Below are 24,536 nucleotides of genomic sequence, written 5' to 3'. Positions count from 1 at the left end.
AAACAGATTATTTTAAAAACTAAACCAGGTATGGGAGAGAGAGCCATACAGTCATACACAGAACTCACCTGGAGAGATTCTTTTTTAAATGCCTATGACAACATCCCTAAAGGTTCTGATTTAATTGTTCTAGGTTGAAGTAATTTTTAACAGCTCTCCAAGGTTGAGAATAATTGGATAAATAAGTGATTAAGTTAGTGGGAATGTAACAGAAGGGACTATGTGATGAGCAGTAGCAGATTGGGAAATTCCATAACAATTTGAAGTCTGCTGAGATGCGGAAGGCTGAAGCTCCTGAATGTTGAAGAGAATAAGGGAAATGAATGCTGAGGGGAACTTTGAGCTTCCAGAATGAAGGACAGGGCTGCTGTTAAGATCTGGCTGAGATTCACTGCGAGGAGAGAGCCGAACATGTTCTCTCTGATACCACATTTTCCACATGTATATCCCAGATCAGACCCTACACGATAACTGCTTTTTGGATTACTGAGGCACATGCTGTGGACTGTTTTTCAGAACATTATGACTAATAAGAGTCTCTTCTTTATGAAAACAGATTGAACTCATAGGAAATTATTTATATACGCAGAACAAAGGAGAGGAAATAGAGATATTATAGGAATTTGGTTTCTTTGTTTATAACTCTCCTAAATTATTTTATTCTGTGCAGCGTTCAGTCATTTATGTGTAAAATATGAAAATCTCATCTCCCCCTGCCTGATAATATAAAACAAAGGGAAAAAAATCCTCTTTCTTTACATATACATTTACAGAGAAAACATATAAAAATAAGACAATATATAGAGAGGGGTTATTGTTTTGTTTTTAACTTAAAGACAGATAACAGATTTTTTTTTTTAATAGTAACCATCATCTGGTTACTGGTAAGGTCTGAGTTAATTGCCATTTGTCGGGTAACCATGGTGACCAGCATATTGCTTTTGAGTCCATTAATCTTGCTGAGATTAACAGTAAACCCCAAAGGATCTTTAGCAGCGATTCAGAAATAAATCATCTTTTCACATGTGTGTTATTTTATGACAGCCACTTTCTTTAAAACTGTCTCTCTAATAGACAAGGAAATATGACAGTCCCTAATGAGGTGATAGAAACCCATTCCCAAATAAGAAATTTTGCAAAATACAGTAAATGACTGAAAAAGTAGATACACAAAAATGTCACATGGAAGAATAATTTACTAAATAGACATGTGTCATGCTCCTAATAGACACACCAAAGAAGACCATTTACTCCCAGTTAGAAATGCATTTGTCTAGGACCTCAGCCTCAAGATACGAGCTGGAGACAAGATTTGAGACGAGGAAAGACAAGACAACTTTTCTTCAATTAAGAAAAGTCAAATTATTATTTAGATGATAGAAATTACAAGGGATGAGTTGAGGTGGATTTAGAAAGAGAAAGAGTTGGCTGCCCAAGCTGGGACTAACAGTATTTTATATTTGTAAAAAGATGTTTGCAACTTAGAAAGTAGAGCATGATCCTACCTCAACCACATTTGTCTTACAACAGCCCCAGAAAGTAAATGCAAAATGTGGTAGCCTCATTTTATAGATGAAGATGCTGAAGCTAAAGAAGATAGCATGACTTACCTATATCCACTTGGTATTAGTGCTTTCTTTTAAATGAACTGAATAAACTGCTAGGCTTCTGAGTTGGAAGGCATGGGGACTGGATTATCATCCCCACATTCTTCTGACCTTAATTCATATTATTCTCTAGATGAAATACAGCTCTGGGGCTTTCTCAGCTCATGGGGTTTATATTTTCTCATCTCCGTGTTTTCCTGAGCTAAAGGAATGACGCAAACTCTTATTTCAACCTAGGTCTTCATGTATAAAGGAAATACCGAGAAAACAATAGTGTTTTACAGAATGTAAGATGCAGAACTATTCACATTTTAACATATCTGAAATTGGGATGTCTTATAACTAATGGCTTATTATAATTGCTGATGGTATATGAAAAATAGATTCCACTACCTACACATGTGCTAACTTGGTCATAGTTGTGTATATTGCCAACTGAGAGGTGAAATTATTAGGACGTGGGTAGAAAGTTATTGTGTATGAAAGAAGGGGTATCAGTTTTATACTAGGAATGTGAAAACTCATTTTGGAGTAATGACTATCATTTCATGTTTTCCTGTAAAGCAACAATCTAGTGCTCTACAGGTCTTAAGGGAAGATACGCACAAGCAGAAGGGTAGGTTGAACTTTCTTGTTGAGATAGTCATGGGATGGTCATCTATCATAAACCAAGTATCATGAGCAAAGCAACTAAAATAGAAAAACTTACTAAATCCCTCAGAATACATGAAAAAAAATTTCAAAGTAACAAGAAGCTGATGTGAGTGACAAGTTTGTCTAGCAGGACTATTATTAAAGTATTGTATCATAGTTTCATTGGCTGCTTTTCTTTGTTCTGGGCCATTCATTAAATAATTTTATCTCATAATCCATGCTGCTTAGATTCTATGATTTGTGGTAGTTTATGAATCAGTCAGTATGGTTCTGATCCCCTGTAGCTGGTGATTGGATTTTGCCTAAAGCTGCCCTGTGGGCTGGATGAAGCACAAGCTAGAATCAAGATTGCTGCAGGAGAAATATCAGTAACCTCAGATATGCAGATGACACCACCCAAAGTAGGAAGTCAAGAAACACCTGGAGTAACAGGCAAATTTGGCCCTGGAATACAGAATGAAGCAGGGCAAAGGTTAATAGAGTTTTGCCAAGAGAACGCACTGGTCATAGCAAACACCCTCTTCCAACAACACAAGAGAAGACTCTATACATGGACATCACCAGATGGTCAACACCGAAATCAGATTGATTATATTCTTTGCAGCCAAAGATGGAGAAGCTCTATACAGTGAGCAAAAGCAAGACCGGGAGCTGACTGTGGTTCAGATCATGAACTCCTTATTGTCAAATTCAGACTTAAATTGAAGAAAGTAGGGAAAACCATCAGACCATTCAAGTATGACCTAAATCAAATCCCTTATGATTATACAGTGGAAGTGAGAAATAGATTTAAGGGCCTAGATCTGATGATAGAGTGCCTGATGAACTATGGATGGAGGTTCATGACATTGTACAGGAGACAGGGATCAAGACCATCCCTGTGGAAGAGAAATGCAAAAAAGCAAAATGGCTGTCTAGGGAGGCCTTACAAATAGCTGTGAAAAGAAGAGAAACGAAAAGCAAAGGAGTAAAAGAAAGATATAAGCATCTGAATGCAGAGTTCCAAAGAATAGCAAGGAGAGATAAGAAAGCCTTCCTCAGTGATCAATGCAAAGAAATAGAGGGAAACAACAGAATGGGAAAGACTAGAGATCTCTTCAAGAAAATTAGAGATACCAAGGGAACATTTCATGCAAAGATGGGCTCGATAAAGGACAGAAATGGTATGGACCTAACATAAGCAGAAGATATTAAGAAGAGGTGTCAAGAATACACAGAAGAACTGTACAAAAAAGATCTTCATAACCAAGATAATCACAATAGTGTGATCACTCGCCTAGAGCCAGACATCCTGGAATGTGAAGTCAAGTGGCCTTAGAAAGCATCACTACAAACAAAGCTAGTGGAGGTGATGGAATTCCAGTTGAGCTATTTCAAATCCTGAAAGATGATGCTGTGAAAGTGCAGCACTCAATATGTCAGCAAATTTGGAAAACTCAGCAGTGGCCACAGGACTGGAAAAGGTCAGTTTTCCTTCCAATCCCAAAGAAAGGCAATGCCAAAGAATGCTCAAACTACTGCACAATTGCACTCATCTCACAGGCTAGTAAAGTAATGCTCAAAATTCTCCAAGCCAGGCTTCAGCAATACATGAACCGTGAACTTCCTGACGTTCAAGCTGGTTTTAGAAAAGGCAAAGGAACCAAAGATCAAATTGCCAACTTCCGCTGGATCATGGAAAAAGCAAGAGAGTTTGAGAAAAACATCTATTTCTGCTTTATTGACTATGCCAAAGCCTTTGACTATGTGGATCACAATAAACTGTGGAAAATTCTGAAAGAGATGGGAATACCAGACCACCTGACCTGCCTCTTGAGAAACCTGTATGCAGGTCAGGAAGCAACAATTAGAACTGGACATGGAACAACAGACTGGTTCCAAATAGGAAAAGGAGTACATCAAGGCTGTGTATTGTCACCCTGCTTATTTAACTTATATGCAGAGGACATCATGAGAAACGCTGGGCTGAAAGAAGCACAAGCTGGAATCAAGATTACCAGGAGAAATATCAATAACCTCAGATATGCAGATGACACCACCCTTATGGCAGAAAGTGAAGAGGAACTAAAAAGCCTCTTGATGAAAGTGAAAGAGGAGAGTGAAAAAGTTGGCTTAAAGCTCAACATTCAGAAAACGAAGATCATGGCATCTGGTCCCATCACTTCATGGGAAATAGATGGGGAAACAGTGTCAGACTTTATTTTTTGGGGCTCCAAAATCACTGCAGATGGTGATTGCAGCCATGAAATTAAAAGATGTTTGCTCCTTGGAAGGAAAGTTATGACCAATCTAGGTAGCATATTAAAAAGCAGAGACATTACTTTACCAACAAAGGTCCATCTTTTCAAGGCTATGGTTTTTCCAGGGGTCATGTATGGATGTGAGAGTTGGACTGTGAAGAAAGCTGAGCGCCAAAGAATTGATGCTTTTGAACTGTGGTGCTGGAGAAGACTCTTGAGAGTCCCTTGGACTGCAAGGAGATCCAACCAGTCCATCCTAAAGGAGATCAGTTCTGGGTGTTCATTGGAAGGACAGATGCTAAAGGTGAAACTCCAATACTTTGGCCACCTGATGCGAACTGACTCATTGGAAAAGACCCTGATGTTGGGCAAGATTAAAGGCAGGAGAAGAAGGGGATGACAGAGGATGAGACGGTTGGATGGCATGACCGACTCGATGGACATGAGTTTGAGTGAACTCCGGGAGTTGGTGATGGACAGGGAGGCCTGGCGTGCTGCAGTCCATGCGGTTGCAAAGAGTTGGACACTAAGCAACTGAACTGAACGCTGTTGATGGTGGACATTGTCAGGAAGTCCAAACTAGTCAAAAACAAATCTTACTCTATTAACCAGCTCTGATGGCAAATTAATGTTTTGTTCACCTCAGCACAGATAGCCCAGACCATAATTATTACTTGATTAAAAAGAGAAATGGTCTCCAATGGCTCTTTAAGCTTTTAAGATAATGGTTCTGTAGAATTCCTTGGTAATTATAGAAAATGTTCATTTTAAATTATTTCCTTTTCAATTTAAGACATTGCAGAAGTTACAGTAAAGTATTTTTTATATAAGAACAAACGGAAAGGGGTATGTTTGATGTAATCATGGCCTCCCCAAATTATACACACACATATATATACTATATATAAACAGGGAATATTCTGTATGAATAGATGTATAATCTATCACTGTGGCATCCTGAGACATCCACGAGTTATTATGTTAGCAGAACTGAGAGACAGACATATTTAATGGGAAAAGCAAGCATTCCATTAACTTGGTCAAGTGAAAGAAAGTGAAGTCACTCAGTTGTGTGCAACTCTTTGCGACCCCATGGACTGTCCATGGGCTTTTTCAGGCAAGAATACTGGAGTGGGTTGCCATTTCCTTCTCCAGGGGATCTTCCCAACCCAGGAATCGAACCCAGGTCTCCTGCATTGTAGGGAGACACTTTTACTATCTGAGCCACCAGGAAGTTTTTTTTTTTTTTTTTTTATCCTGGTTAGACAGTAAAAATCAGCTTGTGTTTTTTGTTTTGTTTTTTTTTAACCTTCACAAAAATGCACCCCTATCCTGGGCTAAATTTTTTCAGGCAAGCATTCATCCTTGGTAAATTCAGCAGGCCATGCCATTTACACACCAGCCCCCACCCCTTATGCAAGTAGGACATTCTCCTGAGACTGCTCTCCTTAACCTCATTCTGCATATTTTATTTCTATCTAGTGCCAAGATAAGAACTTTCCCCATTAACAGAGGGGCTCTCAACCTAGGCCCTTTCTAGGCATAGGCTAAGCCTTGGCTAACAAGAACTATACGAGCAAAGGGATAATTTTTCTTTTTTTAATTACCCAAGGAAATGTGATTAGAGTTCCTTTCAAAGAACCTTTGAAATTTCTTTGTACAGTTACGTTACCACTTGAGATTTAAGATGTGTCCAGGTATAAAATATTTTTTACACCTTAATTTACTCTTAATTCTCCAATTTTCATATACTCCACACTTATATAAGATGCGGTAAGTGTAAAAGTTTAGGTTTTGAATGTCTGCCTTTATTTTCCCAGTTTATAGATACATGTTCAATGTCACTGTTGCTAGAGGAATATATTATTAACTTAGGTATCAGAATTAGAAAGGTCCTATCCCTGGATTTTTCTGATAAAATATGTTGCACCTTGAGATGCTCACATGGAACCAAAGGTATCTTTCACCAGATATTTTAATCTCATTTGAAAACTTGTACTTGGTTCAGGGAAGCACTCTGAAATCAGACCCTGTCTGCCTCTTAGCTCTCTCCTTTTTTCTTGGAAGGGAGAAATAGTGATGACATCTCATTGAAAGCTCTGCTGCTACAGTTTAAAGCTATTGGCTTTCGTTTTCTCTTCAAGTTGAGAACAGTTCACCACTATTTTCTATTTTAAAATTCTGAAGGATTTGACAGTTGCTAGTAAGAACATACCAAGCTTCTCTTTTTGACACTGTACAAATCCCTTCATTAAACTTTCAACATTTTTTTCGATTTTCGATCTCTCTCTTGACCACCCGCTGGGTGATGTGTCTTTCCCACCTATCTTGAATTGTTACCAAATAAGAACGTGGCCAATAAAAAGGGAGGATTAAAGAACATGGCTTCCTTTCAGCTTCTGTTCTGAAATGACAACAAATACACTAGAACTTAACTTCTCAGACTTTTAATGAGTGGTACTGATGTGTGTTTAAGAACTATGCTGCTTGGGTTTGATTTCCAGATTTACCGCTTTACTAGCTGAGTTGTCTTGAGCAAATTTTTTAACCTCTCTATACCTCACTTTCCTTAACTATAAAATGGAGATCATAATGGTATATCCATTGAGTTACTCTAAGGATTAAGTTAACATATATAAAGAGTTAGAAACAGTACCTGTAAATATTAACTATTATAATTATCATCTAAGCATGGAAATCAAAAGTTGGTTATGAGTCTTATGATCCGTACTGGAAGCTTATTCTGAATTCTAGCTATCCTGTTTATGGTAACTTAGAACACTAGCTCATTGTATTGTAATTGTGATATTAACAAACCTGGCATTTTTCTCTGAAAAATGTACGGCAGGAGAATATTAATTCTTATAATTTTTTTAAAATATTCTAATTGGCCCCATGTTTCCTAACCGAAATGTCTTAGCTAAAGACAATTCGGTTGTGATTGTAACATGGTAAAATGAGGTTTTCCTGTGATGGACTGTAAATAGTGACCAGCCACCTCAGGTTTCTTGGAAGTAAAGGGTTTCTTGGAACAAAGGACTTTCACTGCTAAAACTGGGAACGTCTTGGGCAAACTGGGATGGTTGGCCACTCATTCCAGTTATAAAGGTACTGTGGAATGTGGAGTAGAAGAGAAGGAAGCAGCAGTAGTAATATCAGTCTCATCAAATCCAGAAGAATTCTCAGTACACCACCACAGGCCCCCTGATTTTTGACTCATGTGATCCCAAATGAGTATCCGAAGGGTAGACTTGCACTGAACTAATTAATTCTAAATGTCAGGCATTTGGGCTTCATTTTTTGCTGTTACCATCATCTGTCTGTGGGATATATTTCTTCTCCTTCATTTTATGCTGTTGCACTTTTCTCTGATCAGTTTTTTGCCCTTTCTTTTTTCCTTTTTAGGTCAACTCAAATCAAAACATATTCATGGGATAATGCCCAGGTTATTCTGGTTGGGAACAAATGTGACATGGAAGATGAGCGAGTCATCTCAACCGAGAGGGGCCAACATTTAGGAGAACAGCTTGGTAAGAAACAAATGATCAAATTAACAAGAAAAAAGAACATGTTCATTACTTGTAACACAGAACAGAGTCCCAGCTAATTGCTAAGATAAATTAAATGAAAAGATTGTCAACCCGACAGTGGAAGCCAACACATTATCTGTTAGCAGTACATGGACTTTCTCCCCCTTTCTGTGGCATCCTTAGAATACAAGTACAATTACAGAAGCAAAATAGACAGCCAGCATTTGGATCTAGAACACAGTGTTCTAATTCTCATTGCATAAAACAGACAGGATATGCCTTGTTTGCTATTTCTTTGGGGCTTTTCCTCTATATACAACACTTTACACTGAGAGCACATTATTATTCTACGTGATTGTTGTTTTCAAGTTTCCATTGGAGGAGGGTGGATAATAGGCACAGAATAGGTTGCATTAGATTTTGGTTCTAAGTACACTGGTGGCAATCTGTGTCATAGTTACAAACCTCTTTGAGGCTCAATCTCCTCATCTTTTAAGAATGAGTATCATGACTCATGCCTACTTTATTAAGTCTTTGTAGATAAAAGCAACTGAGATGAGAGATATGAAAAAAACTTGAGAAATGGAAAAGCCAATTCAAATGGAAAAGATTCTATCTAGGGAAAAAATGTTGGAGTCAGTAGGGTAGAATTTTGGTACAAAGGAGGGAATCGTGACTGATTTTTTAAAAAATAATTTTTATTGCAGTATAGTTGATTTACAATGTTGTGTTAGTTTCAGGTGTACAGCAGAGTGAGTCAGTTACACACACACACACACTCACACTCTCCCTCCCTAGAGGTCTCTGTAACTGTCCTCATTTCTTTTCATTCTTTGTCTCTATTCTGTTCTGTGGCAGTGGCTTCCACCATTCTGTCTTCCAGCTCACTTACCCGTTCTTCTGCCTCAGTTATTCTATTGATTCTTTCTAGTGTAGTTTTTAAGTTATTATGTTGTTCACTTCTGTTTGTTCTTTAAATCTTCTCTTTTTAAAACATTTCTGGTATCTTCTTGGTCTACGCCTCCATTCTTCTTCTGAGATTTTGAATCATATTTACCACTATTACTCTGAATTATTTTTCAGGTAGATTGCCTTTCTTCTTCTCTTTCTTTGGTTGTGATTTGGGGTTTTAATTTTTGCTTCTTCATCTGCACACATTTCTCTGTTTTCTCATTTTGTCTTTCTGTGTTTCTGTTCTCCTTTCCATAGACTGCAGGATCACAATTCCTCTTGCTTCTGGTGTCTGGCCCCTGGTGGATGAGGGGTTGGTCCTGGGGCTGGTCCTGGGGTGAGGTAGGTGTCCTGGTGGGAGGGACTGGCACCTGCCCCTGGTGAGTGGAGCTGGGTCTTGTTCCTCTTGGGGGCATGGGGGTGTCAGGGGGGTGTGATTTGAAGTGGCTGTGAGCTCAGTGCAACTTAGGCAGCCTGTCTCCTGATGGGTGACACTATGTATCTATCTACTTTGTTGTTTGGCTTGAGGCTTTCCAGCACTGGAGGCTGTAGGTTGCTGGGTTGGGGTGGGTGTTGGTGCCAAAATTGGGACCTCCTAGAAGGGGACAACAGAGGATGAGATGGCTGGATGGCATCACTGACTCGATGGACGTGAGTCTGAGTGAACTCCGGGAGTTGGTGATGGACAGGGAGGCCTGGCGTGCTGCGATTCATGGGGTCGCAAAGAGTAGGACACGACTGAGCGACTGAACTGAACTGAACTGAACTGAGAGAGCTCACACTGATCAGTATTCCCTGGGGTCTCCAGTACCAGTCTCCCTGCCCCCACAGTGAGCTACAGCCGACCCTCATCTCCCAGGGGACGCTCCAGGACCCCTAGGTAGGTCTCACCCAGGTTGCTATATATGCACTTCTTTTTACTGGTCCCAGTGCATGACACCTTGTGTGTGCCCTCTAAGAGTGGACTCTGTTTTCCTCAGCCCTGTGGAGCTCCTGCACTCAACCTCTTCTCGCCTTCAAGGTTAAGTGCTCCGGGGGTTGTTCTTTCAAATGACAGACCCTCAGATTGTGGCTTGGAGGACTGTTTTTATGTGGGCACATTTCTGTGTAGCCAGCGTGGGTTTTTTTCCTGGTGCTAAGGCTGCTTTTAGTATAGATGTCTGCCACCTCTTCTTCAGTGTATGCTGTCCATGATCCCCTTGATAGGAGGCATGATGGATATGTGGTGACCAGAGCCTGCACTGGATACTGAGCAGGGCCTTCCTTTTGTTCTGTGGTTGTACAGGATCTGCTCCCTAGTTCTTGGAGTAGCAGCTCCCAGCTCTGTTTCCTAGCTGTGTTTCTGATCTGTGGTGTGAGTTAGGTGAGACTGGAGCACTCCTACTGGGACAGAAGCCACTGAGTGTTCCTCCTCTTGGGCTACTCGCGTGTAGGTGTGCTCTGCTGTGTCACCTTTCATCTGTTGTGCAGGCTCTCAGGTTATACCGTTATTGACAGTGCTCTCATTCCCACCTTAACTATCTGTATCCCGGCAGTTGGCCTGGTGTTTCTTGCGTGCGTGCTACGTCACTTCAGTCATGTCCAACTCTTTGCAAACCCTTGGACTGTAGCCCACCAGGCTCCTCTCTCCATGGGATTCTCCAGACAAGAACACTGTCGTGGGTTGCAACTTCCTTCTCCAGGGGATCTTCCCAATCCAGGGATCCAACCCGTATCTCCTGCACTGCAAGCGGATTCTTTACCCACTGAGCCACCTGGATATTCCTTGAGCATTGTTTTCACCAAGCCACCAGCACAGATCCCCTGAAGTCAGGTCCCAGGATCGCAGTAATCATAGATCCGGACCCACTATGGGTGCTACGAGGGCAGCTCAGACTTTGGCCTGGTCCAGCATCCGTGTGTATGTGCCTGTAAAGTCCACAGCTGCTAAAGCTAGACCTGTCTCAGCTGCAGGAGCATTCACTGTCCATTCAGACATTCTGCAGGTGCTGAGTGTACAAAGCCAGTTGATGAGCTGTAAATCCATTCTTTGTGTGGCCGTGAGGAAAGATTTTATCTCTTCTTCCTTAGCTGCATGGCTCCTGGGGCTCAGCTGTGTGTATGGGAGCCACCTATGGGCATCTGTTCTTGAGTCTGGCCCACAGCATACAAGCCCGCCTTGTAGGGTTGGGGTGGGTGGTGTGGAGGAGGTCATGGCTGGGGGCCACTCTGGCGGGGGCCACTCTGGCAGGGGCCACTGCATAAGAGGAGAGGCTTCAGTGGCCATCACTGATATTCAAGGCTTTTTTTTTTTTTTTTTACTGAGCATGTGCTATATATCCTGCACTGTGCCAGACATTGTAAGGGATACCGGAAAACTATGATCCACAGTTCCTAGGCTCAAGCTGCTTTCAGTCAAGTGGGGAGACCAGAGATATACACAAGAGAGCAGGAATTATAAAACAACAATAAAATAGGATAATGAGGATATAATAAGCTGGATGTGCATGCTAAGAGGAAAGCAACAGAGGGAGTGAGGCAGACACAGGCTGTCGGCAGGAGGTGTGGGAATGAAGTGGGATGGGAGATGGATAAAGAGCAATGCAGAGGGAACAGAGACAGAATATATGGAAATGAGCAGAAAAGCTAGGAAGAGGCGAGTGATGAGAGGAACTAGCAATGGTATGGTTAAATGAAAAGATAAGTTTTGAATGGTCCCAAAAGGAGAGTAGAATATGAAAACCATTGAGAGGAGAAGAAACATTATGAATAAAGGACACAGTGGAGTAAGGATCCTGAGAGGAACATTGGGAGGACAATGAGTGAAAAAGTTGGAACCCAGCATAATGTTATGGAAGTCGAGTGGATTTGGGGGACAATTCCAGCCTTTGAGTAAAGGAGTTGGAATTGTCTCTTCTTTTCTGTATACAAGAGAGATCACTGAGGAATTCTCAGCAAGGACTAGTCTGGCTTTCTAACCTTTCTGGTCAGGACCAGAGATGTATCCAATCTAGCAATCCAGTGCATACCTACATAGAAAGAATGAAATGAAAGTTTCACAATACACACTTACCCTTATTAGATATTTGTTCTGATGCTATCCTCTTTTCTATTATTTTTCATCTTTTTTCATGTTTCAACTCACTAAATATATGCTGCTGCTGCTGCTAAGTTGCTTCAGTCGTGTCCGACTCTGTGCGACCTCCTAGACGACAGCCCACCTAGGATCCACTAACTTGCCTCAACCCACTAAAATTTGAGAAACACTGTTCTGAAGGAGGCACTTTGGGATTAATCTCTGGGGAGTGTGTAGCACAGATTAGAGAAGCAGAGATCTTCCCAATGGGTCACTCTGTTACTTGGTCATCTCATAAATTAACTACGCACAGTCCAGTCTGAGAGACTGACCATTTCCTTATGAGATCAGTGAGCTCATTAGACTAAAGGCTATCATCCAATGACCAGAAGAACCCTCCTACTAAGTTCTTGCAGCTGCCATGAGAAGGTCATACAGCTGACGTCTGGCTGTATGTGGCTACCCTTGATCTTTTATTTCATTCGTAGGGCTTCTCTCTATTCCATCAACTTAACAATGTTTTCCACTCAAAAGTTTGAAAAACGTGGCAATCTTTTCTTAGTCGTCTTAGCACCTTGGGAAGCTAGGAATAGAGAATAATAGATTCCCTGAGAGAGAAAGAAAGGAAATCTGGGAGAGATTGGCAGGGTAGCTCCCTGAGACCATCCCTCCCTCCTTGTGTTTTCTTGACAAGTCAAGCATATGCCACATGGGGGAAGAAGCTGCTACACAGATGTAAATGACTTCTATATATAAACCTGAAAACTGTTTGATTCAAAGAAACCAAGAATGGGAGCCATTCTTGGGAGCCAAGAATTAAGTGACATTGGTACAAAAGAGGCAGGTAATGGGCTACTTTTTTTTTGTTTTACCACTGTAATATTAATAAATTACTTGGGTGTTGAGGTCATGTTATGGAAGGGAATTAAAATGATGAGAACACATCAAGAAGGCAACTTTCCTTGGAATTCCGCCGACTGACAGAAACACAAACCCTTTTCATGTGGTACACAGATGTAGGAAATTTCCTGCAATTATGAGGCAGAAATGTTTTATGTACCCATGCAAGTTCTTCCAATGATTTCTGATTGATTTTTTTGCTCTGTATTCAATAAACCCCAGCAGTTGTCTTAGCAACCAGCACTTGGGCATTTGTAGAGAATTGTTTACCTTCTTTAATGTGGTTTTTTTTTTTTTTTCCTCATGACTACATACATTTCTATAAATGATCACGAAAGATCATTTATAAAGGAAAAACCTAAGCTTAAAGATTTTGAAGGTCTTAGCTTTACTTTTTTTAATTACTGGTAAAATTACATTGTCCAGAATAGCATCACACACAAACAAAGGTTGGGTACTGTTTTTTAAATGTCATTACCACATCTTAGCAGATGGCTCAAAACAAAACAAAAACAAGAGTTTTATTGACCTAGTTACAATTAATTCTCCACTGTGGATGGTTACATCCATATAACATTTGTTTCTCCTAATGAAGTTACTTAATGGGACTGAGCTATAGGTGAGGTCTTTAAAATACTCATATGGCAGCCTCCCTTGATTATTCAGTTTAGTTTACCAGATATTTACAATACATCAGGTGCCTGGAAATACAATGATAACACTACCTTTCAAGAACAACCACTGTAGTGCCTGAGGTACACTATACAGACAATGAACATTTTTTAGGTCTTCCCTTTCCCGGTTTTGTTTCATTTGGCCTGCTGGGCATGCCCTCCTTGAACTCTGCCATCTTCACTTCTATATCATGGTGCACTCTCTCCAGCCATATCTTGGCTGTTCCTTGGGAGACTTCTCTTTCTCCCTCTCGTACTTTGTCTTTCTATCCTCGAACCACCACTCTTCTCTCTCTGCACCCTCCCTTAGATACTCCCAACCACTTGCAAGGCATGAACTCTGTCTATAAACTAATGACAGCCAATGCTGTCTTAGCCCTGACCCTTTCACCTGAGCTTCCATCTCCTCTACCTACGTGCCAGCTTCACATGCTCAGTACTTCCAATTTAGGATGGTCCTCTGTATCACCTCCAACTGCATCCTGTGGGATTCTTTTTCAAGTACATATTTGTCAACCATAACCCAGGCATGCTGCATCAAAGTTTCTGAAGGCCAGGAATCTTCATGTTTAAAACACACCCTTCTGACTTTTCTGACCCTAAATTTTTAGAACACTGGCTTAAATGGCTGGGAATGTTTGGAGAATTGCAGGGAATTGTCCCAGAGCTGAATATTATCCTGTAGCTAGTATCATTCTTCCTGTATGTGTTTTTGACATCCCCTATAGATGCATGTACCTATAACAATATATGGGAATGTTTTGGATTTTTATTTTTATCCAAATACAAATTTATAGTATAGCAATAATCTCTATATATTAACATATACAATCTTATTTGTTTTAAATGTACAAATGTTGAATTAGAAAGGAGAAATAATTAAAGATATCAGTATCAGTTCAGTCACTCAGTCATGTCTGACTCTTTGCGACCCCATGGACTGCAGCACGCCAGCATTCCTAGCCACAGGCTTCCCTGTCCATCACCAACTCCCGGAGTTTACTCAAACTCATGTCCATCAAGTTGGTGATGCCATCCAACTGTCTCATCCTCTGCTGTCCCCTTCTCCTCCCACCTTCAATCTTTCCCAGCATCAGGATCTTTTCCAAGGAGTCAGTTCTTTGCATCAGGTGGCCAAAGTATTGGAGTTTCAGCTTCAACATCAATCCTTCCAATGAATATTCAGGAATGATTTCCTTTAGGATGGACTGGTTGGATCTCCTTGCAGTCCAAGGGACTCCCAAGAGTCTTCTCCAACACCACAGTTCCAAAAGCATGGACCTTTGTTGGCAAAGTAATGTCTCTGCTTTTTAATATGCTATCTAGGTTGCTTTTTTTCCAAGGACCAAGCATCTTTTAATTTCATGGCTGCAGTAATTATCTGCAGTGATTTTGGATCCCCCCAAAATAAAGTCTCTCACTGTTTCCATTGTTTTCCCATCTATTTGCTATGAAGTGATGGGACCGGATATAACTGGGAATAAGAACAAAGAAATTTTGGGAGGAGAATGGATTTGTATTGCCTTGAAATTTTAGAAGAATACTTGACACATTTTTACAAGCTCTGAATGGGCAGAAAGTGCAGAAACTCTGAGGTCTCCTAAAAAAATGTAGTCAGAGAAACAAAAACTGAAAACAAACTAATTGCTTTTGGAGAGAAGTGATTTTTAAAATAACTAATTTGTAAGGATACAATTTTGTGTTTTTAATTTGCATTCATGCTTCTTCCCAAAGCAAATTTATATATCCTATTACTCTCCACTCAAATAATTGTCATGATATCATGTGCCTATATTACTAAATTCCAACCTCATCTTCTCCATCCTTCCCACTTGTCCAGCACAGGGACCCTATGAGGATCTCTGACAACTATAAAATATTCTCATACTTTGCCATCTTTCCAGCCTGTAACATGTGCTTCCCCTTCTTTTCACCTCTAATTATTTTTTGTTTTGATTATTCATCTTCAAATGTTTATTAAACACCTATAATGATATCAAACAGTCATGATATATCATCCTCATTGTGGAGCTTAATGTGTGGTCTGCATATCAAAAATATAATAAAGTATCATGAATATACAAATTAAACAGGGTTGGAAAACATTAAAACAAGTATAACTTGAAGGATGAAGAAGGGACATGCAGATATATAATACAAGTAAATAGTTCCTTCTCTTTTAGAAATATGAAGACTCCCAAAAAGGCACATTCTTACGTCTATCTCTGAAACACTGATTCAATAAAGATTGGCTTAGTTAAACAATTCTCCAAGGGAATAATCTCTTGAAGTAGAAAAAGGTAAATTAAAGACAAATTGGAAAGGATTCCTTAACTAAACAAGGAATATACTAAAAGAACTGATTGCATCTGGAGGAGAGGGAGGTGGTACAGACAGGATACAGAGTTGCTTCCCTAAAGGTCTAGATATATCAAATGAGGCAGATGCACCACAGCTAATAGAGTCTGAATTCTTTTGGGGACATTTCTGTCCTGTCAAGAATAAGAGTTTGGACATGTTGGCTATGAGGCTTCATATGACTTGATATCACTTTTAGAGATATGTGAAAACTAGGGTGGATGCAAACCAGATCTTCAATAAATGCTAAAGGATCTTCTCTAGACAGGAAATACAGAAAAGGTTTATAAACTTGAAACCAAAACAACAAAGTAAATGGCAACGGGATCATACTTATCAATAATTACCTTAAATGTAAATGGGTTGAATGCCCCAACCAAAAGACAAAGACTGGCTGAATGGATACAAAAACAAGACCCCTATATATGCTGCCTACAAGAGACCCACCTCAAACCAAGGGAAACAGAGAGACTGAAGGTGAAGGGCTGGAGAAAGATATTTCCTGCAAATGGAGACCAAAACAAAGCAGGAGTAGCAATACTCATATCAGATAAAATGGACTTTGAAATAAAGGCTGTGAAAAGAGACAAAGAAGGATACTACACAGTGATCAAAGATCAATCCAAGAAGAAGATATAACAATTATAAATATATATGTACACAACGTAGGAGCACCACAATATGTAAGGCAAATGCTAACAAGTATGAAAGGGGAAATTAACAGTAACACAGTAATGGTGGAGACTTTAATACCCCACTCACACCTATGGATAGATCAACCAAACAGAAAATTAGCAAGAAAATACAAACTTTAAATGATACAATGGACCAGTTAGACCTAATGGATATCTATCAGATATTTCACCCTAAAACAATGAATTTCACCTTTTTCTCAAGTGTACACGGAACCTTCTCCAGGACAGATCACATCCTGGGCCATAAATCTAGCCTTGGTTAATTCAAAAAAACTGAAATCATTTCAAGCATCTCTTCTGATCACAATGTGTTAAGATTAAATGTAAACTACAGGAAAAAGACTATTAAAAATACAAGCATATGGAGGCTAAACAAGACACTTCTGAATAACCAACAAATCACAGAAGAAATCAAAAAAGAAATCAAAATATGCATAGAAACAAATGAAAATGAAAACACAACAATCCAAAATCTATGGGATTCAGCAAAAGCAGTGCTAAGGGGATGGTTCACCGCAATACAAGCCTACCTCAAGAAACAAGAGAAAAATCAAATAGATAACCTAACTTTACACCAAAAGCAACTAGAAAAAGAAGAAATGAAGAACCCCAGGTTTGTAGAAGGAAAGAAATCATAAAAATTAGGGCAGAAATAAATGAAAAAGAAACAAAGGAGACTATAGCAAATGTCAACAAAACTAAAAGCTCGTTCTTTTAGAAGATAAATAAAATAGGCAAGCCATTAGCCAGACTCATCAAGAAAAGAAGAATCAAATCAATAAAACTAGAAATGAAAGTGGAGAAGTCACAACAGACAACACAGAAATACAAAGGATCATAAGAGACTACTATTAGCAACTATATGCCAATAAAATGGACAACTTGGAAGAAATGGACAAGTTCTTAGAAAAGTATAACCTTCCAAAACTGAACCAGGTAGAAATAGAAAATCTTAACAGATCCATCATAAGCATGGAAATCAAAACCATAATCAAAAATCTTCCAACAAACAAAAGCCCAGGACCAGTTGGCTTCACAGGTAAATTCTACCAAAAATTAAGAGAAGAGCTAACATCTATCCTACTCAAACTCTTCCAGTAAATTGCAGAGGAAGGTAAACTTCCAAACTCATTCTATGAGGCCACCATCACCCTAATACCAAAACCTGAAAAAGATGTCACAAAAAAAGAAAACTATAAGCCAATATCAGTGATGAACATAGATGCAAAAATCCTCAACAAAATTCTAGCAGACAGAATCCAACAATATATTAAAAAGATCATACATCATGACCAAGTGGGCTTTATCCCAGGGATGCAAGGATTCTTCATATTTGCAAATCAATGTGATACACCACAGTAACAAATTGAAAGATAAAAACCATATGATTATCTCAATAAATGCAGAGAAAGCCTTTGACAAAATTCAACATCCATTTATGATAAAACCTTCCAGAAAGCAGGCACAGAAGAAACATACCTCAACATAATAAAAGCCATATATGATAAACCCATGGCAAACATTATCCTCAATGGAGAAAAATTGAAAGTATTCCCCCTAAAGTCAGGAACAAGACAAGGGTGCCTACTCTCACCACTACTATTCAACATAGTTTTGGAAGTTTTGGCCACAGCAATCAGAGAAGAAAAAGAAAGAAAAGAAATCCAGATTGGAAAAAAGTAAAACTTTCACTGTTTGCAGATGACATGATCCTCTATATAGAAAACCCTAAAGACACCACCAGAAAATTACTAGAGCTAATCAATGAATATAGTAAAGTTGCAGGATATAAAATTAACACACCAATATGCCTTGCATTCCTATACACTAACAATGAGAAAACAGAGATATTAAGGAAAAAATTACATTCACCATTGTGATGAAAAAAATAAAATACTCAGTAATAAATCAACCTAAGGAAACAAAAGAACTATATATAGAAAACTATAAAACTGATGAAAGAAATCAAAGAGGACATAAATAGATGAAGGAATATACCACGTTCATGTATTGGAGAATCAATATAATGAAAATGAGTATACTACCCAAAGCAATCTATAGATTCAATGCAATCCATATCAAGCAACCAATGGTATTTTTCACAGAACTAGAACAAATAATTTCACAATTTGTATGGAAATACAAAAAAACCTTGAATAGCCAAAGCAATCTTGAGAAAGAAGAACAGAACTGGAAGAATCAACCTGACTTTAGACTATACTTCAAAGCTACATTCAAGTCAGTATGGTGCTTGCACAAAGACAGAAATATAGATTAATGGAAAAAAAATAGCCCAGAGATAAATACATGCACCTATGGACACCTTGTTCATTTCCAAGGCAAACCATTCAATATCATAGTAATCCAAGCCTATGCCCCAACAGTAACACTGAACAAGCTGAAGTTGAACGGTTCTATGAAGTCCTACAAGACCTTTTAGAACTAACGCCCTAAAAAGATATCCTTTTCTTTATAGGGGACTGGAATGCAAAAGTAGGAAGTCAAGAAACACCGGGAGTAACAGGAAAATTTGGCCTTGGAATACGGAATGAGGCAGGGCAAAGGCTAATAGAGTTTTGCCAAGAGAGCACACTGGTCATAGCAAACACCCTCTTCCAACAACACAAGAGAAGACTCTATACATGGACATCACCAGATGGTCAACACTGAAATCAGATTGATTATATTCTTTGCAGCCAAAGATGGAGAAGCTCTAAACAGTCAGCAAAAACAAGACCAGGAGCTGACTATGGCTCAGATCATGAACTCCTTATTGCCCAATTCAGACTTAAATTGAAGAAAGTGGGGAAAACCATTAGACCATTCCTGTATGACCTAAATCAAATCCCTTATGATTATACAGTGGAAGTGAGAAATAGATTTAAGGGACTACATCTGATAGATAGAGTGCCTGATGAACTATGGATGGAGGTTTGTGACATTGTACAGGAGACAGGGATCAAGACCATCCCTGTGGGAAAGAAATGCAAAAAAGCAAAATGGCTGTCTGGGGAGGCCTTACAAATGGCTGTGAAAAGAGAATTGAAAAGCAAAGGAGAAAAGGAAAGATATAAACATCTGAATGCAGAGTTCCAAAGTATAGCAAGGAGAGATAAAGAAAGACTTCCTCAGCGATCAGTGCAAAGAAATAGAAGAAAACAACAGAATGAGAAAGACTAGAGATCTCTTCAAGAAAATTAGAGATACCAAGGGAACATTTCATGCAAAGATGGGCTCAATAAAGGACAGAAATGGTATGGACCTAACAGAAGCAGAAGATATTAAGAAGAGGTGTCAAGAATACACAGAAGAACTATACAAAAAAGATCTTCACAACCAAGATAATCACGATGGTGTGATCACTCACCTAGAGCCAGACATCCTGGAATGTGAAGTCAAGTGGGCCTTAGAAAGCATCACTATGAACAAAGCTAGTGGAGGTGATGGAATTCCAGTTGAGCTATTCCAAATCCTGAAAGATAATGCTGTGAAAGTGCTACACTCAATATGCCACAAATTTGGAAAACTCAGCAGTGGCCACAGGACTGGAAAAGGTCAGTTTTCCTTCCAATCCCAAAGAAAGGCAATGCCAAAGAATGCTCAAACTACCGCACGACTACACTCATCTCACACACTAGTAAAGGAATGCTCAAAATTCTCCAAGCCAGGCTTCAGCAATATGTGAACCATGAACTTCCAGATGTTCAAGCTGGTTTTAGAAAAGGCAGAGGAACCAGAGATCAAATTGCCAACTTCCGCTGGATCATGGAAAAAGCAAGCAAGTTCGAGAAAAACATCTATTTCTGCTTTATTGACTATGCCAAAGCCTTTGACTGTGTGGTTCACAATAAACTATGGAAAATTCTGAAAGAGATGGGAATACCAGACCACCTGACCTCCCTCTTGAGAAACCTGTATGCAGGTCAGGAAGCAACAGTTAGAACTGGACATGGAACAACAGACTGGTTCCAAATAGGAAAAGGAGTACATCAAGGCTGTATATTGTCCCCCTGCTTATTGAACTAATATGCAGAGGACATCATGAGAAACACTGGGCTGGAAGAAGCACAAGCTGGAATCAAGATTGCTGGGAGAAATATCAATAACCTCAGATATGCAGATGACACCACTTTTATGGCAGAAAGTGAAGAAGAACTAAAGAGCCTCTTGATGACAGCGAAAGAGGAGAATGAAAAAGTTGGCTTAAAACTCAACATTCAGAAAACTAAGATCATGGCACCTGGTCCCATAACTTCATGGGAAATAGATGGGGAAACAGTGTCAGACTTTATTTTTGGCGGGCTGTAAAATCACTGCAGATGGTGCCTGTAGCCATGAAATTAAAAGACGCTTACTCCTTGGAAGGAAAGTTATGACCAACCTAGATAGCATATTGAAAAGCAGAGACAATACTTTGCCGACTAAGTTCCGTCTAGTCAAGGCTATGGTTTTTCCAGGGGTCATGTATGGATGTGAGAGTTGGACTGTGATGAAAGCTGAGTGCTGAAGAATTGATGCTTTTGAACTGTGGTGTTGGAGAAGACTTCTTGAGAGTCCCTTGGACTGCAAGGAGATCCAACCAGTCCATTCTAAAGGAGTTCAGCCCTGAGTGTTCATTGGAAGGTCTGATTCTAAAGCTGAAACTCTAGTACCTTGGCCACCTCATGCGAAGAGTTGACTCCTTGGCAAAGACTCTGATGCTGGGAGGGATTGGGGGCAGGAGGAAAAGGGAATGACAGAGGATGAGATGGCTGGATGGCATCACCAACTCAATCGACATGAGTTTGGGTGAACTCCAGGAGTTGGTGATGGACGGAGAGCCTGGCGTGCTGTGATTCATGGGGTCACAAAGAGTCAGACATGACTGAACGACAAACTGAACTGAACTGAACTGATGGACACCTTATATTTGACAAAGGAAGCAAGAATATACAATGGAGAAAAGACAATCTCTTTAACAAGTGGTGCTGGGAAAACTGGTGAACCACCTGCAAGAGAATGAAACTAAAACACTTTCTAACACCACACACAAGAATAAACTCAAAATAGATTAAAGATCTAAATGCAAGACTAGAAACTATAAAACTCCTAGAGGAAAACATAGGCAAAACACTCTCTGACATAAATCACAGCAGATCCTCTATGACCCACCTCCCAGAGTAATGGAAATAAAAGCAAAAATAAACAAATGAGACCTAATTAAAAGCTTTTGCACAACAAAGGAAACTATAAGCAAGGTGAAAAAACAGCCTTTAGAATGGGAGAAAATAACAGCAAACGAAGCAAGTGACAAAGAATTAATCTAAAAAATGTACAAGCAGCTCATGCAGCTCAATACCAGAAAAATAAAAAACCCAATCAAAAAATCGGCCAAAGAACTAAACAGACATTTCTCCAAAGAAGACATACAAATGGCTAACAAACACATGAAAAGATGCTCAACATCACTGATCAGAGAAATGCAAATCAAAACCACAATAAGGTACCATCTCACACCAGTCAGAATGGCTGCTATCAAAAAGTACAAACAATAAATGCTGGAGAGGGTGTGGAGAAAAGGGAACCCTCTTACACTGTTGGTGGGAATGCAAACTAGTACAGCTACTATGGAGAACAGTGTGGAGATTCCTTAAAAAACTGGAAATAGACCTGCCATGCGGCCCAGCAATCCCACCTCTGGGCATACACACCAAGGAAACCAGAACTGAAAGAGACATGGGTACCCCAGTGTTCATCGCAGCACTATTTACAATAGCCAGGACATAGAAAGAAGCAACCTAGATGTCCACTGGCAGACGAATGGATAAGAAAGCTGTGGTACGCACACACAATGGAATATTACTCAGCTATTAAAAAGAATGCATTTGAATCAGTTCTAATGAGGTGGATGAAACTGGAGTCTATTATACAGAGTGAAGTAAGTCAGAAAGAAAAACACCAATATAGTATATTAACACATATATATGGAATTTAGAAAGATAGTAATGCTGACCCTATATGAGAGACTGCAAAAGAGACAAAGATATAAATAACAGACTCTGTGGGAGAAGGCAAGGGTGGGATGATTTGAGAGAATAGCAATGAAACGTGTATATCACCATATGTGAAACAGATCACCAGTGCAAGTTCAGTGCATAAAACAGGGCACTCAAAGCCAGTGCCCTGGGACAACCCTGAGGGAGGGGGAGGGGGTTCAGGATGCGGGACACATGTACACCCATGACTGATTTATTTGTCAATGTTTGGCAAAAACCACTACAATATTATAAAGTAACTAGCCTCCAATTAATTAATTAAAAAAAAAATACTAAGGTGGATGGGACATCATTGTAACCAAGCCAAGAAAGTCTACCTCCTGAGATTTTAATGCACATGCTGCTGATTTCTGCTGAGACTGTAGGGTTACCTAATTTAGGAACTCTGATTTTAGGATTCTCCAACTGGTTCCTGTTTAGAGTCTTTTGGACTTCCTAGGTGGTGCTAGTGGTAAAGACCCCACCTGCCAACTCAGGAGACATAAGAGATTCAGGTTCGATCCCTGGGTCGGGAAGATCCCCTGGAGGAGGGCGCAGAAACCCACTCCATTGTTCTCGCCTGGAGAATCCCATGGACAGAGGACCTTGGAGAGCTGTATAGTCCACAGGGTCACAAAGAGTTGGACATGACTAAAGCAACTTAGCACACACACACACACTCTTGGCTTTCCTTGCCAGCCCAGGTAAGAGAGAACAAGGCAGTAACTTCACTGAACTTTGAATCCATGCAGTCTGACCCTAAGCAGCCAGATCTCTTTATGCATTTTCCATTGAAGAGAATTATAATAGCAGCATCACACCTTCCTGACAGCAAAGCTCCACCTGAGTCATATTCTTGGAACAATATGGAGATACAGATAAGGTCTTAACTGAGTTTATTTTTCTGTTTTACAATCCAGGAGGAAATCTGGGTCTATTTAATTGGTAATCCTATTTAAATTCTGTTCATGAACCCCATAGTCTTCCAGCGATACAGTGAAAGATGCCAGAAAATGACTAGATCATTGTTAAAGGATAAATTCTTTCAAATACAATCTTGCCCAAGTATTGAAACATAATGAAGTGAAATGAAGTCGCTCAGTCATGTCCAACTCTTTGTGACCCCATGGACTGTAGCCTACCAGGCTCCTCTGTCCATGGGATTTTCCAGGCAACAGTCCTGGAGTGGATTGCCATTTCCTTCTCCAGGGGATCTTCCCGACCCAGGGATCGAACCCAGGTCTCCTGCATTGTAGACAGATGCTTAACCATCTGAGCCACCAGGGAAGTCCATTGATACATAATATCTCTTTTCAAAAAATGCCCAGCTTTATGGAATGTCCTCCAACCAATAAACTGAAAACTCCTTAACTACTCATTCTATACTTTATAAGAAACCTCTGGAAATTCTTGATGACTCATTCTGTGGGCCTTAAAAATTACCCTGAAACAATTACCACTAAGCCACGCGTAAACTTCTTAGTATTTTTAGAATATCATTTCAGGGAATCTTTAAGAAGGACTACTTAAGGTAGTTCCCATCTAAATAATGAAAGACTAAGGTATTAGAGAGCATGCTGTCTTCCTTCTTTGTTGCACTGAGAGCCACATTAGACTGCTCGGAGACTAGGAATAACAGATGAATTAACTCAAGTCACAGGCTTCAAAACATTGAAGGGGTCTCACTTCTTAGAAAATTCAAATCAGGCAGGACCAAGGCAAGGAGAGGAAAAAAACTAGAAGGAAGATTGGGTCTAGAGAAGGGCTTCTCAAAAACACCAGTGCACAAGCTGCACATCAGGTGAATTAAATTGGGATCTCTCTGAGGGGACACAGTCAACAGTATGGTTTAAAAATT

General features: G+C 39.7%; 1 protein-coding gene across 1 annotated transcript in view; it reads left to right on the top strand.

Moving 5' to 3' along the window:
• Nucleotides 1–24,536, top strand: part of RAB3C (RAB3C, member RAS oncogene family) — a 262,943-nt gene that overhangs the window by 219,980 nt on the left and 18,427 nt on the right. Inside the window, exon 3 of the mRNA XM_068990686.1 lies at nt 7,907–8,031. Coding sequence (XP_068846787.1) covers nt 7,907–8,031 — 125 coding nt within the window. The remainder of the gene's footprint in view (nt 1–7,906; nt 8,032–24,536) is intronic.

This window comes from Capricornis sumatraensis, chromosome 18, assembly GCF_032405125.1.
Source record: "Capricornis sumatraensis isolate serow.1 chromosome 18, serow.2, whole genome shotgun sequence".
Classification (NCBI taxonomy): Eukaryota; Metazoa; Chordata; class Mammalia; order Artiodactyla; family Bovidae; genus Capricornis; species Capricornis sumatraensis.
This window is presented reverse-complemented; position numbering and strand designations above follow the sequence as displayed.